This window comes from Chiloscyllium punctatum, chromosome 31 (genome assembly GCF_047496795.1).
Source record: "Chiloscyllium punctatum isolate Juve2018m chromosome 31, sChiPun1.3, whole genome shotgun sequence".
Taxonomy (NCBI): Eukaryota; Metazoa; Chordata; class Chondrichthyes; order Orectolobiformes; family Hemiscylliidae; genus Chiloscyllium; species Chiloscyllium punctatum.
The window spans coordinates 79,736,917-79,754,221 of NC_092769.1; the positions used below are offsets into that span (position 1 = coordinate 79,736,917).

At 53.4% G+C, this 17,305-nt stretch overlaps 2 protein-coding genes across 3 annotated transcripts in view; one reads left to right on the plus strand and one right to left on the minus strand.

Annotated features, from left to right (window-relative positions):
* Window positions 1-1,953: 1,953 nt before the first annotated feature.
* On the plus strand, window positions 1,954-15,046 carry cskmt (citrate synthase lysine methyltransferase). 2 transcript variants are annotated; one of them, XM_072551222.1, is made up of 3 exons: window positions 1,954-2,138; window positions 13,435-13,843; window positions 14,427-15,046. In XM_072551222.1, the coding sequence occupies exons 1-3, from the start codon at window positions 2,001-2,003 to the stop codon at window positions 14,645-14,647; spliced, it is 768 nt and encodes a 255-aa protein (XP_072407323.1). In that variant the 5' UTR covers window positions 1,954-2,000; the 3' UTR covers window positions 14,648-15,046. The 2 variants fall into 2 exon arrangements, with proteins under 2 accessions (XP_072407323.1, XP_072407324.1); XM_072551223.1 differs by having other exon boundaries at window positions 1,954-2,109; window positions 13,412-13,843.
* Window positions 15,047-15,559: 513 nt separating this feature from the next.
* LOC140457162 (uncharacterized) overlaps window positions 15,560-17,305 on the minus strand; it is a 37,347-nt gene continuing 35,601 nt past the window's right edge. The window contains exon 4 of the mRNA XM_072551224.1: window positions 15,560-16,863. Coding sequence (XP_072407325.1) covers window positions 16,751-16,863 — 113 coding nt within the window. The 3' untranslated portion in view covers window positions 15,560-16,750. The remainder of the gene's footprint in view (window positions 16,864-17,305) is intronic.

Genomic DNA, 17,305 nt, shown 5'->3' on the forward strand with positions numbered 1-17,305 from the left:
GGAAGAGGGAGGAGTGTGGAGGTGAGAAGAGGGAGGGGTGTGGAGGGGGGAAGAGGGAGGGGTGTGGAGGGGGGAAGAGGGAGGAGTGTGGAGGTGAGGGGGAAGAGGGAGGAGTGTGGAGGGGAGGGAGGAGTGTGGAGGGGAGGGAGAGGGAGGAGTGTGGAGGGGAGGGAGGAGTGTGGAGGGGAGGGAGGAGTGTGGAGGGGAGGGAGAGGGAGGAGTGTGGAGGGGAGGGAGGAGTGTGGAGGGGAGGGAGGAGTGTGGAGGGGAGGGAGGAGTGTGGAGGGGAGGGAGAGGGAGGAGTGTGGAGGGGAGGGAGAGGGAGGAGTGTGGAGGGGAGGAGAGGGAGGAGTGTGGAGGGGAGGGAGAGGGAGGAGTGTGGAGGGGGGAGAGGGAGGAGTGTGGAGGGGAGGGAGAGGGAGGAGTGTGGAGGGGGGAGAGGGAGGAGTGTGGAGGGGGGAGAGGGAAGAGTGTGGAGGGGGGAAGGGGGAGGGGTGTGGAGGGGAGAGGGAGGAGTGTGGAGGGGGGAAGAGGGAGGAGTGTGGAGGGGGAAGAGGGAGGATGTGTGGAGGGGAGGGGGAAGAGGGAGGAGTGTGGAGGGGAGGGGGAAGAGGGAGGAGTGTGGAGGGGAGGGGGAAGAGGGAGGAGTGTGGAGGGGAGGGGGAGGAGTGAGGAGGGGAAGAGGGAGGGGTGTGGAGGGGGGAAGAGGGAGGAGTGTGGAGGTGAGGGGGGAAGAGGGAGGAGTGTGGAGGTGAGGGGGAAGAGGGAGGAGTGTGGAGGTGAGGGGGAAGAGGGAGGAGTGTGGAGGTGAGGGGGAAGAGGGAGGAGTGTGGAGGGGAGGGAGAGGGAGGAGTGAGGAGGGGGAAGAGGGAGGGGTGTGGAGGGGGGAAGAGGGAGGAGTGTGGAGGTGAGGGGGAAGAGGGAGGAGTGTGGAGGTGAGGGGGAAGAGGGAGGAGTGTGGAGGGGAGGGAGGAGTGTGGAGGGGAGGGAGAGGGAGGAGTGTGGAGGGGAGGGAGGTGTGTGGAGGGGAGGGAGGGAGAGGGAGGAGTGTGGAGGGGAGGGAGAGGGAGGAGTGTGGAGGGGAGGGAGAGGGAGGAGTGGGGAAGGGGGAGGGGTGTGGAGGGGAGAGGGAGGAGTGTGGAGGGGGGAAGAGGGAGGATTGTGGAGGGGGGAAGAGGGAGGATTGTGGAGGGGGGAAGAGGGAGGATTGTGGAGGGGGGAAGAGGGAGGATTGTGGAGGGGGGAAGAGGAGGAGTGGGGAGGGGAGGGAGAGGGAGGAGTGTGGAGGGGAGGGAGAGGGAGGAGTGTGGAGGGGAGGGAGAGGGAGGAGTGTGGAGGGGGGAGAGGGAGGAGTGTGGAGGGGGGAGAGGGAGGAGTGGGGGAAGGGGGAGGGGGGAGAGGGAGGAGTGGGGAAGGGGGAGGGGTGTGGAGGGGAGAGGGAGGAGTGTGGAGGGGGGGAGAGGGAGGAGTGTGGAGGGGGGAAGAGGGAGGAGTGTGGAGGGGAGGGGGAAGAGGGAGGAGTGTGGAGGGGAGGGGGAAGAGGGAGGAGTGTGGAGGGGAGGGGGAAGAGGGAGGAGTGTGGAGGGGAGGGGGAAGAGGAGGAGTGTGGAGGGGGAGGGGGAAGAGGGAGGAGTGTGGAGGGGAGGGGAGGGGGAAGAGGGAGGGGTGTGGAGGGGGGGAAGGGGGAGGAGTGTGGAGGTGAGGAAGAGGGAGGGGTGTGGAGGGGGAAGAGGGAGGGGTGTGGAGGAGGGGAAGAGGGAGGGGAGGGAGGGGAGAGGGAGGGGAGGGGAGGGGGAAGAGGGAGGGGAGGGGAGGGGGAAGAGGGAGGGGGAGGGGAGGGGAAGAGGGAGGAGAGGGAGGGGTGTGGAGGGGAGGGGAAAGGGGGAGGGGCTCGGGGGCGGGGTGTTGGGTGTTTGGGGGCGGGGCTCGGGGGGCGGGGCGGGGCGGGGCGGGGCTGTGCTGTGCTCGGGGGCGCGGAGCCTTCCTTCGTCCCCGGGACCATGTCCTTCGTCCGGTCGCTCCGGGTTTTGTTGACGGCTCGGGCTCGGGGCCCGGGGAATACGCTCCTCTCCCGGCGGCAGCGCTGCGGCCCGGAGCCTGGAACCACCGGTAACATCCTTGGCCGAAAATCAGCCGAGGTCGGGGATTGTCGGGTGGACTAGGCCCCAAACTGTGTAAAGGGGGGGGGGGGGGGAGAGTCTTTCAGGTGCACACTGTGGGGGGAAGGGGGTATTTAAGGTGCTCACTGTGGGGGGGAAGGGGGTATTTAAGGTGTTCACTGTGGGGGGAAGGGGGTATTTAAGGTGTTCACTGTGGGGGGAAGGGGGTATTTAAGGTGTTCACTGTGGGGGGAAGGGGGTATTTAAGGTGTTCACTGTGGGGGGAAGGGGGTATTTAAGGTGTTCACTGTGGGGGGAAGGGGGTATTTAAGGTGTTCACTGTGGGGGGGGAGGGGGTATTTAAGGTGTTCACTGTGGGGGGAAGGGGGTATTTAAGGTGCTCACTGGGGGGAAGGGGGTATTTAAGGTGCACACTGGGGGGGGAAGGAGGTCTTTCAGGTGCACACTGGGGGGGGAAGGAGGTATTTAAGGTGTTCACTGTGGGGGGAAGGGGGTATTTAAGGTGTTCACTGTGGGGGGAAGGGGGTATTTAAGGTGTTCACTGTGGGGGGAAGGGGTATTTAAGGTGTTCACTGTGGGGGGAAGGAGGTATTTAAGGTGCTCACTGTGGGGGGAAGGGGGTATTTAAGGTGTTCACTGTGGGGGGAAGGGGGTCTTTCAGGTGCACACTGTGGGGGAAGGGGGTATTTAAGGTGTTCACTGTGGGGGGAAGGGGGTATTTAAGGTGCTCACTGGGGGGAAGGGGGTATTTAAGGTGTTCACTGTGGGGGAAGGAGGTCTTTCAGGTGCACACTGGGGGGGGAAGGGGGTATTTAAGGTGTTCACTGTGGGGGGAAGGGGGTATTTAAGGTGTTCACTGTGGGGGGAAGGGGGTATTTAAGGTGTTCACTGTGGGGGGAAGGGGGTATTTAAGGTGTTCACTGTGGGGGGAAGGGGGTATTTAAGGTGTTCACTGTGGGGGGAAGGGGGTATTTAAGGTGTTCACTGTGGGGGGAAGGGGGTATTTAAGGTGTTCACTGTGGGGGGAAGGGGGTATTTAAGGTGTTCACTGTGGGGGGAAGGGGGTATTTAAGGTGTTCACTGTGGGGGGAAGGGGGTATTTAAGGTGTTCACTGTGGGGGGGGAGGGGGTATTTAAGGTGTTCACTGTGGGGGGAAGGGGGTATTTAAGGTGCTCACTGGGGGGGAAGGGGGTATTTAAGGTGCACACTGGGGGGGGAAGGAGGTCTTTCAGGTGCACACTGGGGGGGGAAGGAGGTATTTAAGGTGTTCACTGTGGGGGGAAGGGGGTATTTAAGGTGTTCACTGTGGGGGGAAGGGGGTATTTAAGGTGTTCACTGTGGGGGGAAGGGGGTATTTAAGGTGTTCACTGTGGGGGGAAGGAGGTATTTAAGGTGCTCACTGTGGGGGGAAGGGGGTATTTAAGGTGTTCACTGTGGGGGGAAGGGGGTCTTTCAGGTGCACACTGTGGGGGAAGGGGGTATTTAAGGTGTTCACTGTGGGGGGAAGGGGGTATTTAAGGTGCTCACTGGGGGGAAGGGGGTATTTAAGGTGTTCACTGTGGGGGAAGGAGGTCTTTCAGGTGCACACTGGGGGGGGGAAGGGGGTATTTAAGGTGTTCACTGTGGGGGGAAGGGGGTATTTAAGGTGTTCACTGTGGGGGAAGGGGGTATTTAAGGTGTTCACTGTGGGGGGAAGGGGGTATTTAAGGTGTTCACTGTGGGGGGAAGGGGGTATTTAAGGTGTTCACTGTGGGGGGGAAGGGGGTCTTTCAGGTGCACACTGTGGGGGAAGGGGGTATTTAAGGTGTTCACTGTGGGGGGAAGGGGGTATTTAAGGTGCTCACTGGGGGGAAGGGGGTATTTAAGGTGTTCACTATGGGGGAAGGAGGTCTTTCAGGTGCACACTGGGGGGGGAAGGAGGTATTTAAGGTGTTCACTGTGGGGGGAAGGGGGTATTTAAGGTGTTCACTGTGGGGGGAAGGGGGTATTTAAGGTGTTCACTGTGGGGGGAAGGGGGTATTTAAGGTGTTCACTGTGGGGGGAAGGAGGTATTTAAGGTGCTCACTGTGGGGGGAAGGGGGTATTTAAGGTGTTCACTGTGGGGGGAAGGGGGTCTTTCAGGTGCACACTGTGGGGGAAGGGGGTATTTAAGGTGTTCACTGTGGGGGGAAGGGGGTATTTAAGGTGCTCACTGGGGGGAAGGGGGTATTTAAGGTGTTCACTGTGGGGGAAGGAGGTCTTTCAGGTGCACACTGGGGGGGGAAGGGGGTATTTAAGGTGTTCACTGTGGGGGGAAGGGGGTATTTAAGGTGTTCACTGTGGGGGAAGGGGGTATTTAAGGTGTTCACTGTGGGGGGAAGGGGGTATTTAAGGTGTTCACTGTGGGGGGAAGGGGGTATTTAAGGTGTTCACTGTGGGGGGAAGGGGGTATTTAAGGTGCACACTGTGGGGGGAAGGGGGTCTTTCAGGTGCACACTGGGGGGAAGGGGGTATTTAAGGTGTTCACTGTGGGGGGAAGGGGGTATTTAAGGTGCACACTGTGGGGGGAAGGTGGTATTTAAGGTGCACACTGTGGGGGGAAGGGGGTATTTAAGGTGCTCACTGTGGGGGGAAGGGGGTATTTAAGGTGTTCACTGTGGGGGGAAGGGGGTATTTAAGGTGCACACTGTGGGGGGAAGGGGGTATTTAAGGTGCACACTGGGGGGGGAAGGGGGTATTTAAGGTGTTCACTGGGGGGGGAAGGGGGTATTTAAGGTGCACACTGTGGGGGGAAGGAGGTATTTAAGGTGCACACTGTGGGGGGAAGGGGGTATTTAAGGTGTTCACTGTGGGGGAAGGGGGTATTTAAGGTGTTCACTGTGGGGGGAAGGGGGTATTTAAGGTGCACACTGTGGGGGGAAGGGGGTATTTAAGGTGCACACTGTGGGGCGAAGGGGGTATTTAAGGTGCACACTGGGGGGAAGGAGGTATTTAAGGTGCACACTGGGGGGGGAAGGGGGTATTTAAGGTGCACACTGGGGGGGAAGGGGGTATTTAAGGTGCTCACTGTGGGGGGAAGGGGGTATTTAAGGTGTTCACTGTGGGGGGAAGGGGGTCTTTCAGGTGCACACTGGGGGGAAGGGGGTATTTAAGGTGTTCACTGTGGGGGGAAGGGGGTATTTAAGGTGTTCACTGTGGGGGGAAGGGGGTATTTAAGGTGTTCACTGTGGGGGAAGGAGGTATTTAAGGTGTTCACTGTGGGGGGAAGGGGGTATTTAAGGTGTTCACTGTGGGGGGAAGGGGGTATTTAAGGTGTTCACTGTGGGGGGAAGGGGGTCTTTCAGGTGCACACTGGGGGGAAGGGGGTATTTAAGGTGTTCACTGTGGGGGGAAGGGGGTATTTAAGGTGTTCACTGTGGGGGGAAGGGGGTATTTAAGGTGTTCACTGTGGGGGGAAGGGGGTATTTAAGGTGTTCACTGTGGGGGGAAGGGGGTATTTAAGGTGTTCACTGTGGGGGGAAGGGGGTATTTAAGGTGTTCACTGTGGGGGGAAGGGGGTATTTAAGGTGTTCACTGTGGGGGGAAGGGGGTATTTAAGGTGTTCACTGTGGGGGGAAGGGGGTATTTAAGGTGTTCACTGTGGGGGGAAGGGGGTATTTAAGGTGTTCACTGTGGGGGGAAGGGGGTCTTTCAGGTGCACACTGTGGGGGAAGGGGGTATTTAAGGTGTTCACTGTGGGGGGAAGGGGGTATTTAAGGTGCTCACTGGGGGGAAGGGGGTATTTAAGGTGTTTACTGTGGGGGAAGGAGGTCTTTCAGGTGCACACTGGGGGGGGAAGGAGGTATTTAAGGTGTTCACTGTGGGGGGAAGGGGGTATTTAAGGTGTTCACTGTGGGGGGAAGGGGGTATTTAAGGTGTTCACTGTGGGGGGAAGGGGGTATTTAAGGTGTTCACTGTGGGGGGAAGGAGGTATTTAAGGTGCTCACTGTGGGGGGAAGGGGGTATTTAAGGTGCACACTGTGGGGGGAAGGGGGTCTTTCAGGTGCACACTGTGGGGGAAGGGGGTATTTAAGGTGTTCACTGTGGGGGGAAGGGGGTATTTAAGGTGTTCACTGTGGGGGGAAGGGGGTCTTTCAGGTGCACACTGGGGGGAAGGGGGTATTTAAGGTGTTCACTGTGGGGGGAAGGGGGTATTTAAGGTGTTCACTGTGGGGGGAAGGGGGTATTTAAGGTGTTCACTGTGGGGGAAGGGGGTATTTAAGGTGTTCACTGTGGGGGAAGGAGGTATTTAAGGTGTTCACTGTGGGGGGAAGGGGGTATTTAAGGTGTTCACTGTGGGGGGAAGGGGGTATTTAAGGTGTTCACTGTGGGGGGAAGGGGGTCTTTCAGGTGCACACTGGGGGGAAGGGGGTATTTAAGGTGTTCACTGGGGGGGGAAGGGGGTATTTAAGGTGTTCACTGTGGGGGGAAGGGGGTATTTAAGGTGTTCACTGTGGGGGGAAGGGGGTATTTAAGGTGTTCACTGTGGGGGGAAGGGGGTATTTAAGGTGTTCACTGTGGGGGGAAGGGGGTATTTAAGGTGTTCACTGTGGGGGGAAGGGGGTATTTAAGGTGTTCACTGTGGGGGGAAGGGGGTATTTAAGGTGTTCACTGTGGGGGGAAGGAGGTATTTAAGGTGCTCACTGTGGGGGGAAGGGGGTATTTAAGGTGTTCACTGTGGGGGAAGGAGGTATTTAAGGTGTTCACTGTGGGGGGAAGGGGGTATTTAAGGTGTTCACTGTGGGGGGAAGGGGGTATTTAAGGTGTTCACTGTGGGGGGAAGGGGGTCTTTCAGGTGCACACTGGGGGGAAGGGGGTATTTAAGGTGTTCACTGTGGGGGGAAGGGGGTATTTAAGGTGTTCACTGTGGGGGGAAGGGGGTATTTAAGGTGTTCACTGTGGGGGGGAAGGGGGTATTTAAGGTGTTCACTGTGGGGGGAAGGGGGTATTTAAGGTGCTCACTGTGGGGGGAAGGGGGTATTTAAGGTGTTCACTGTGGGGGGAAGGGGGTCTTTCAGGTGCACACTGGGGGGAAGGGGGTATTTAAGGTGTTCACTGTGGGGGGAAGGGGGTATTTAAGGTGTTCACTGTGGGGGGAAGGGGGTATTTAAGGTGTTCACTGTGGGGGAAGGAGGTATTTAAGGTGTTCACTGTGGGGGGAAGGGGGTATTTAAGGTGTTCACTGTGGGGGGAAGGGGGTATTTAAGGTGTTCACTGTGGGGGGAAGGGGGTCTTTCAGGTGCACACTGGGGGGAAGGGGGTATTTAAGGTGTTCACTGTGGGGGGAAGGGGGTATTTAAGGTGTTCACTGTGGGGGGAAGGGGGTATTTAAGGTGTTCACTGTGGGGGGAAGGGGGTATTTAAGGTGTTCACTGTGGGGGGAAGGGGGTATTTAAGGTGTTCACTGTGGGGGGAAGGGGTATTTAAGGTGTTCACTGTGGGGGGAAGGGGGTATTTAAGGTGTTCACTGTGGGGGGAAGGGGGTATTTAAGGTGTTCACTGTGGGGGGAAGGAGGTATTTAAGGTGCTCACTGTGGGGGGGAAGGGGGTATTTAAGGTGTTCACTGTGGGGGGAAGGGGGTCTTTCAGGTGCACACTGTGGGGGAAGGGGGTATTTAAGGTGTTCACTGTGGGGGGAAGGGGGTATTTAAGGTGCTCACTGGGGGAAGGGGGTATTTAAGGTGTTTACTGTGGGGGAAGGAGGTCTTTCAGGTGCACACTGGGGGGGGAAGGAGGTATTTAAGGTGTTCACTGTGGGGGGAAGGGGGTATTTAAGGTGTTCACTGTGGGGGGAAGGGGGTATTTAAGGTGTTCACTGTGGGGGGAAGGGGGTATTTAAGGTGTTCACTGTGGGGGGAAGGAGGTATTTAAGGTGCTCACTGTGGGGGGAAGGGGGTATTTAAGGTGCACACTGTGGGGGGAAGGGGGTCTTTCAGGTGCACACTGTGGGGGAAGGGGGTCTTTCAGGTGCACACTGGGGGGAAGGGGGTATTTAAGGTGTTCACTGTGGGGGAAGGGGGTATTTAAGGTGTTCACTGTGGGGGGAAGGGGGTAATTAAGGTGCACACTGTGGGGGGAAGGGGGTATTTAAGTTGCTCACTGTGGGGGGAAGGGGGTCTTTCAGGTGTTCACTGTGGGGGGAAGGGGGTATTTAAGGTGTTCACTGTGGGGGGAAGGAGGTATTTAAGGTGCTCACTGTGGGGGGAAGGGGGTATTTAAGGTGTTCACTGTGGGGGGAAGGGGGTATTTAAGGTGTTCACTGTGGGGGGAAGGAGGTATTTAAGGTGTTCACTGTGGGGGAAGGAGGTATTTAAGGTGTTCACTGTGGGGGGAAGGGGGTATTTAAGGTGTTCACTGTGGGGGAAGGAGGTATTTAAGGTGTTCACTGTGGGGGGAAGGGGGTATTTAAGGTGCTCACTGTGGGGGGAAGGGGGTATTTAAGGTGCACACTGTGGGGGGAAGGGGGTATTTAAGGTGCACACTGTGGGGGGAAGGGGGTATTTAAGGTGCACACTGGGGGGGGAAGGGGGTATTTAAGGTGCTCACTGTGGGGGGAAGGGGGTATTTAAGGTGTTCACTGTGTGGGGAAGGGGGTATTTAAAGTGTTCACTGTGGGGGGAAGGGGGTATTTAAGGTGTTCACTGTCAGGCGAGGGGTATTTAAGGTGTTCACTGTGGGGGGAAGGGGGTATTTAAGGTGTTCACTGTGGGGGGAAGGGGGTATTTAAGGTGTTCACTGTGGGGGGAAGGGGGTATTTAAGGTGTTTACTGTGGGGGGAAGGGGGTATTTAAGGTGTTCACTGGGGGGGTGAAGGGGGTATTTAAGGTGTTCACTGTCAGGCGAGGGGTATTTAAGGTGTTCACTGTGGGGGGAAGGGGGTATTTAAGGTGTTCACTGTCAGGCGAGGGGTATTTAAGGTGTTCACTGTGGGGGGAAGGGGGTATTTAAGGTGTTCACTGTGGGGGGAAGGGGGTATTTAAGGTGTTCACTGTGGGGGGAAGGGGGTATTTACGGTGTTCACTGTGGGGGGAAGGGGGTATTTACGGTGTTCACTGTGGGGGGAAGGGGGTATTTAAGGTGCTCACTGTGGGGGGAAGGGGGTATTTAAGGTGTTCACTGTGTGGGGAAGGGGGTATTTAAGGTGTTCACTGTGGGGGGAAGGGGGTATTTAAGGTGTTCACTGTCAGGCGAGGGGTATTTAAGGTGTTCACTGTGGGGGGAAGGGGGTATTTAAGGTGTTCACTGTGGGGGGAAGGGGGTATTTAAGGTGTTTACTGTGGGGGGAAGGGGGTATTTAAGGTGTTCACTGGGGGGGGGAAGGGGGTATTTAAGGTGTTCACTGTCAGGCGAGGGGTATTTAAGGTGTTCACTGTGGGGGGAAGGGGGTATTTAAGGTGTTCACTGTCAGGCGAGGGGTATTTAAGGTGTTCACTGTGGGGGGAAGGGGGTATTTAAGGTGTTCACTGTGGGGGGAAGGGGGTATTTACGGTGTTCACTGTGGGGGGAAGGGGGTATTTAAGGTGTTCACTGTGGGGGAAGGGGGTATTTAAGGTGTTCGCTGTCAGGCGAGGGGTATTTAAGGTGTTCACTGGGGCGTGGGTTTATTTAAGGCGCTCACTGTGGGGAGCAGAGGTATTGAAGGTGTTCACTGGGGGAAGGGGGGTATTTAAGGTGTTCACTGTGGGGGGGGAAGGGGATATTTAAGGTGCACACTGGAGGAAGGGGGTATTTCAGGTGCTCACTGGAGAGATGGGGTATTTAAGGTGTTCGGGGATGCGGTATTTAAGGTGTTCACTGTGGGGGAGGGGCTATTTAAGGTGTTCGCTGGGGGGATGGTGATATTTAAGATGTTCACTGTAGGGGGAAGGGAGTGTTTAAGGTGCTCACTGGGGGAAGGGGGTATTTAAGGTTCTCATTGTGGGGGAAGCTGGTATTTAAGATGTTCACTGGGGAGGGACGGGGGTATTTAAGGTGTTTGCTGTGTGGCCGAGGGGATATTTAAGGTTCTCCCTGTGGGGTAAGAGGTATTTAAGTTGTTCACTGGGTGAAGAGGGTATTTAAGGTGTTCATTGTGGGTAAAGGGGGTATTTAAGGTGCTCATTGTGGGGGAAGGTTGTATTTAAGGTGTTTACTGGGGTGGGGGTATTTAAGGTGTTCACTGGGGGAAGGGGTATTTCAAGTGTTCACGGGGTGAGGGGGTATTTAGGTTGCTCACTGGGGATGAGGGTATTTAAGGTGTTCACTGTGGGGAAAGGGGGTTTTTAAAATGTTCGTTGTGGGGGAGGGGGCATTTAAGCAGTTCACTGTGGGAAGGTGTTCACTGTGGGGGGAAGGCATTATTTAAAGTGTTCACTGTGGGTGGAGTGGGTATTTTAAGGTGCTCACTGGGGGAGAGGGTATTTAAGGTGTTCACTGTGGGAGTGAGGGGATATTTAAGGTGCATACTGGGGAAGGCAGTATTTAAGGTGCTTACTGTGGGGAAAGGGGTATTTAAGGTGCTCACTGTGGGGGAAGGGGCTATTTAAGGTGTTCACTGGGGGGAAGAGGGTATTTAAGATGTTCACTGGGGAAGGGGTATTTAAGATGTTCACTGGGGAAGGGGTATTTAAGGTGTTCACTATGGGGGAAGGGGGTATTTAAGGTGTTCACTATGGGGGAAGGGGGTATTTAAGGTGTTCACTATGGGGAAGGGGGTATTTAATGCGCTCACTGTGGGGGAGGGGGTATTTAATGCGCTCACTGTGGGGGAGGGGGTATTTAAAGCGCTCACTGTGGGGGAGGGGGTATTTAAAGCGCTCACTGTGGGGGAGGGGTATTTAAGGCGCTCACTGTGGCAGGAGTGGGTATTTTAAGGTGCTCACTGGGGGAGAGAGTATTTAAGGTGTTCACTGTGGGGTTAGGGGGTATTTAAGGTGTTCACTATGGGACTGAGGGGGTATTTAAGGTGCACACTCTGGGGAAGGCAGTATTTAAGGTGCTTACTGTGGGGAAAGGGGTATTTAAGGTGCTCACTGTGGGGGAAGGGGGTATTTAGGGTGTTCACTGGATGATAGGTGTATTTAAGTTAATTTTAGGGAAAGGTATTTAAGGTGTTCACTGGTGGGAGGGGGTATTTAAGGTGTTCACTGTGGGTGAAGAGGGTATTTAAGGTGTCCATTGTGGGGGAAGGTGGTATTTAAGGTATTCACTGGGGATGGTCAGGGTATTTAAGGTGTTCATTGTGAAGGGGGTATTTATGGTGCTCACTGTGGGGGAAGGGGGTGTTTAAGGTGTTCACTGTGGGGGGAAGGGGGTGTTTAAGGTGTTCACTGTGGGGGAAGGGGGTATTTAAGGTGTTCACTGTGGGGGAAGGGGGTGTTTAAGGTGTTCATCGTGAGGGAAGGGGGTATTTAAGGTGTTTATTGTGGGGGAATCAGATATTTAAGGTGCTCACTGTGGGGGAAGGGGGTTTTTAAGGTGCTCACTGTGGGGGAAGGGGGTGTTTAAGGTGTTCATTGTGGGAGAAAGGGTTATTTAAGGTGTTCAATGGGGGAATGGGGTATTTAAGGAGTCATTGTGGGGAAGGGGGTATTTAAGGTGCTCTCTTGGAGAGAGAGCAAGGTGTATTTTAGGTGCTTGCTGTGGGTGTGGGAGAGGGTTATTTAAGATGGTCACTGCACTGAGAGAGGGCTGTTTAAAGTACTCACTGGGTTGAGGGGGTATTTATGGTGCTCACTGTGAGGGGTTGAGGTTATTTAAGGTGCTCACCGGGGGAGGTGTAGAGGGGTATTTAAGGTGCTCACTGAGGGAGGTGTAGAGGGGTATTTAAGGTGCTCATTGGGGGAGGTGCTAACTGTGTGATTGACTGATTTTGTAGGGTGGCTGTATGTAAAGGTTGTTTGAGGACTTTCTGAAGTGGGCAGATATGAAGTTACCAAATGTGTGGGACATGGTTAGTTTTTTGATTTGAGACCTTTCTGCTGGGTTATCCCTCCTGTTCCAGAATACTGCTCTAGCAGTGACCGTGTGGACTTTGGTCAATAGGGTTTCATTTCATCATGTCATAGTGCACAGAAACAAATCCTTCAATCCAACCAGTCCATTTTGACCATAAACCTGACTGCGCTTGAACTGTTTCCCTCCAAACCCTGCTATAGGGCGGCACGGTGGCACAGTGGTTAGCACTGCTGTCTCACAGCACCAGAGACCCGGGTTCAATTCCCGCCTCAGGCAACTGTCTGTGTGGAGTTTGCACATTTTCCCAGTGTCTGCCTGGGTTTCCTCCGGGTGCTCTGGTTTCTTCCTACAGTCCAAAAATGTGCAGGTTAGTGTGAATTGGTCATGCTAAATTGCCCGTAGTGTTAGGCGAAGGGGTAAATGTAAGGGAATGGGTCTGGGTGGGTTGCTCTTTGGAGGGTGGGTGTGGACTTCTTGGGCCGAAGGGCCTGTTTCCACACTATAGATAATCTAGTAATATATTCATGTACTTATCCAAATGTCTTTTAAATATTATAACATTGCCTGCATCCACCACTTCCTCTGGTAGTTCATTCCTCACACAAAACACGATGAATTAAAATGGTCCCTCATGTCTTTTTTTAATAGTTTTCCTCTCACCTTAAAATATCACCCCCCAGTCTTGAAATCCTCCACCCTAGAGAAAAGACACCTGCCATTCTCCTTATCTATGATTCTCATGATTTAATAAACCTTTTATAAGGTTCCGTCTCAACCTCACCTGCTCCATTGGCAAAAGTCCCAGCTTATTCAGCCTCTCCTTATAACTCGAACCCTAACACAGTCACTTGGAATGTTGAGACCTGGTGGTTCGATGCTGCAGATATCAGACGAGGATCCTGATGTAAGGATTGTTTGGTTGGAGAGTCTGTGTTATGACTGTTATTGCACTCGAAGTGGATACTGGTAAATCTCTCCTGAGCCATCTCCAGGTTATTAACATCCTTCCTATAACCAGAACCAGACACAGTACTCCAGAAGAGGCCTCACCAACATCCTGTACAACCTCAACATGACATCCCAACTCCTATACTCAAAGGTCTGAGCAATGCACGCAAGTGAGCTAAATGCCTACTTCACCACCCAGTCTGTATGTGGGTGACACAGATCTTGGGAAATTGAGAGTATGGGAGGAAAGTGATTGTCCCAAAGAGTATTGGACAAGAGGATTTCAGTATTTTTTCCAAGTGTCAGTGTAGGTCTGATGGGCTGAATGGCCTCCTTAAGGTGTAAGGGTTGTGTGTGTCTGGAAATTCAGTCAGTATTGTTCTTGCAGATTACTTGTTCACTGACCTACAGAAACAAACGACCTGGGATGCAATCTACCAGAGGAGCCAAGGTCAGCCATTCCAGTACTTTGACTGGTTCCTGGGATACTCTTCATTGAGGGGACTGATCCTGCAGCTACTGCAGGACATGGAGAGTGAGGCTCCACTCAAGCTGCTAGATATTGGCTGTGGCACCTCAGAGCTGGGCCCCCGCCTGTACTGTGAGTGTCCATTCCCACTCCATGTCTACTGTGTGGATTTCTCTCCCATCGCACTCGCCATAATGCGTGCACAGTTTTCACTGCTGCCTCTGCCTGTGAGCCCAGCTTCCCAACTGCATTTTGTACAGATGGATATCGGGAATCTCTCAGGCTTCCAGCAGCAGAGCTTCGATCTCATTCTAGACAAGGGAACACTGGACGCGCTGCTCCGAGCAGGTGGTGAGTTATACTTAGAGCATGGGAAAGCTGGCTAACAGCGAGATTGCTCACAGGACTCTGTCCCTTCACAACCACCACCTGTGGTGGGCATCAGTACTTCCTGATTCTGCTGTGAGGGCTTGTTCTTCCTTGACCATACTGAGGGTGCTGTCTAGTACTCTGTGACCCTTTCTGGGATGGGGTTAGCCTGTCTAGTACCCTCTGGCCCTGCTGGGAGGGAGGGGGGAGTACCTATCTAGTACACTCTGACCCTGCTGGGAGGGATGAGGGGAGCACCTGTCCAGCACACTCTGACCCTGCTGGGAGGTAGGGGAAAGCATCTGTCTAGTACTTTCTGACCCTGCTGGGACAGAGGGGAAGTGCCTATTTAATACTCTCTGACCTTGCTGGAACAGAGGGGGGAAGCACCTGTCTAACACACTCTGCCCCTGCTGGGAGGGATGGGGGTGTGCCTGTCTAATACTCTCTGATCGTGCTGGGAGGGAGGGAGGGGGAAGCGCCTGTTTAATACTCTCTGATGCTGCTGGGACGGAGGGGAAGCACCTGTCTAATACTCTCTGACTACAGGATTTCTTTTGTACAGATGGTGGTGAGGCAGCTCGCTGTGCCCTGACACAGTCACTTGGAATGTTGAGACCTGGTGGTTCGATGCTGCAGATATCAGACGAGGATCCTGATGTTAGGATTGTTTGGTTGGAGAGTCTCTGTCTTGCAACTGTTACTGCACTCGAAGTGGATACTGAGAAAAACGCTGGTTATTTTGCTTACATTATCAAACCAACCTCGATGAGTACATGGCGTTGACTCCCTCTGACCTAACAAGGTCTCTCTGTTCTTTGTAATGAAACTGTCCTGCTCCAACTCCGCGTCCTATGACCAGGACAGACCCCTGAAGCTAGGATTGGAGGTAACCAGCCTGTTGTTCTTCTAGGCTGTGACAACCCCTTCCCTGCCAGGTGCCTGGATAGTGTGGACAAACAGTGATGCCTTCTACAGTCAAATAACGGGTGAATGGGTATAGACTGGGCTGGGCTGTCACTCTGACACCCTCCCTTCACATCTCATCTCTAACGTCTTCACTGCACCCCACACCCCAAGCCTGTGGTGACAGAACAGGAGGGGAGATAACCTGCAGAAAAAAAAGAGAAACACCTCTCGAAACAGCCTCAATTTGATTTAAATAAAATTGGTGATTTATAATGAGCTTGTCTGATGTAGTAACACTTTTTGAGAATTTTCTCCAGGTGATGACAGCGAATCATACAATATTCAGTCAGCTCCTTGAAAAGAAAATGGTGGAGAATGTGCTCTGGGCAGCTGATAACCAAAGCTCAGTGAGCTTCAGTCAGCTTGTATGGGCTGGGGCTAGACCAATAACCCAGACAGTCAGGCTAGTACTGTAGACATACTGGATAGATTGTTCCACAGCAGCTGCTGCAACATGAGTTCCATTCATAAAGTATGAAATGAGAAGCTAGACTTAGTCAGGGTACTAATCATTAAATTATCAGTAATTGTTGTTTCGGATGCTAATGTCCTTTAAAGGGAAATCTGCTGTCCTTACATGGTCTGTCCTGCATGTATCTCCAGGCCCATAGCAACGTGACTGCTCTTTGGCCATTTAGGGCTTGGTAATAAATAAATGCTGGGCCAGACGGAGTCAGCAGTGTGGGGATGTAGATGGTACAGTGGGGAGAGGGGAATGCTCAGACAGAATTTTGAGTAAAAACCAACAAAAAACTTTATTAAATCATTAACTTTACAGCAAAACTGTGACATGACAATGTTGACAAGGGGATGGGAGGGTGGAAGAGGAGAAAGCAAGGGTGAGGATAATGAAATCACTGGTAAAACTATATACAAACTCTGGGTGCAGCTGGAGCAGCAGAGATATCAAAATATTTTCATTCTCTTTTCAACATAATGACCCCTTTTCAGGATCCTTCCTCACTTCACAGAAACAAATGGAATACCAACGGCTGAATATTCTGAGGTTTGGGAGACATGGTGTTGATGTAAAATTCTACAGATGTTGGAAATCTGAAATAAAAATCGAAAATGCTGGTGGTGCTCAGCAGGTCTGGCAGTGTCTGCTGGTGAGCGCAGAAGAAGGGTAGAGACTGGGAGCAGAGGGCAAGGGAAAGAGAGCATGTGGAGATATCCTGAATATGGAGCTTCCTTCTCCCTGGGAACCCATTAACGTTACAATGAGGAGGGGTGACAGATAGCAGCCCCAAGGATGGGGGTGACTGCTGAAATCTGCCCCGGTAACTGTCACATTTGAGAGTTGGTAGCCATGAGGAGGACTCTGTGGGAAATTGGGGGTGGTGTGTGGTTCAGAGATGGTGTGTGGAGCCTGCAGCTCCTCAAGCGCTAGGCTTGTTTTCTAGGCTGAGTCTGAAAGCAGTGGTGATGGAAACTGTCTAACCACAGTGCTCTAACTCCGTGTCGATCACAGGGCACAGGCTGCATAGCAAAAAAAAAGTAACTAATAAAAACAAAAGTAAGATTCTTCTGGTTAAAATGTTGTAACTAATCCTGACACACCGGAAGATGATAATCAAGGATCAAGTTTTACAGAGAATCAAAATCAAACTTAAAAACAACATACAAAATTGAAGATTCATCTCATCCTTTGTGAAGGATGTCAGGCTGTGAGGACTGCTCTTAGCAACTGGAGGAGCTATCTTCAACTGGAAACATTTCATCAGAGTCCTGCTCCGGGGGAGAAGGTGGGGGAGGGTGGCCTGTCAATTACAGGCAGCTGGGGGTGGGTGCCTGTTATAGATGAACAAGCTGGGTGGGGTGGGGGGGTGGGGTGGGGTGGGGAGGTGCCTGTTACAGATGAACAGGCCTGTGCTGTATAAAAACTCTTCAAAGCTCAACCAAGTAGACCACCAATTGAGTTCATTTTGTAAAAGTCTGACCAGGTTCGATGAGTGTAGAGCTAGACAATTGGGTGTCGGAGCTCAGACTCTGTCCTGGCTCCACATTCTTCTGGGTCTTCATCTCCTGTGACACTGTACAAAAACAGGGCATTAGGTCAGTTATATACAACAATACCCCCTCCCCCATTGCACACCAAACGCCCCTTCACCACACCCACAAGTACCCTCTACATTGCTCCCAATAATCCCCACACTCCTCACTCAATATTTCCACATTTAGTTCCTGCCTCCAATAAGCCAGTCACCATTCTGCCTTGGAAATATATCCCTGTTCCTTCAGTGTCTCAGGGTCAAATTTCTGGAACTCCCTCCCTCTGGGCATTGTGGGTCAACCTACAGCACACGACTGCAGCAATTCAAGAAGGCAGCTCACCCCCACCTCCTCAAGGGGCAACTAGGGGCGGGCAATGAATGTTGGTCAAGCCAGTGACGCCTATATCCCTGGATAGCTTAAAACCTATTTCTCCCCATCCCAGCCCAGCCCAGCCCAGCCCAGCCCAGCCCAGCCCAGCCC

What these genes read in the sequence shown, in the direction of transcription:
- cskmt (XM_072551222.1), top strand. Translation starts at nt 2,001, where the DNA reads ATGTCCTTCGTCCGGTCGCTCCGGGTTTTGTTGACGGCTCGGGCTCGG. An exon ending in TTGGCCGAAAATCAGCCGAG is followed by an intron (nt 2,139 to 13,434) that starts GTCGGGGATTGT and finishes ACTGACCTACAG; the next exon opens with AAACAAACGACCTGGGATGC. An exon ending in CGCGCTGCTCCGAGCAGGTG is followed by an intron (nt 13,844 to 14,426) that starts GTGAGTTATACT and finishes TCTTTTGTACAG; the next exon opens with ATGGTGGTGAGGCAGCTCGC.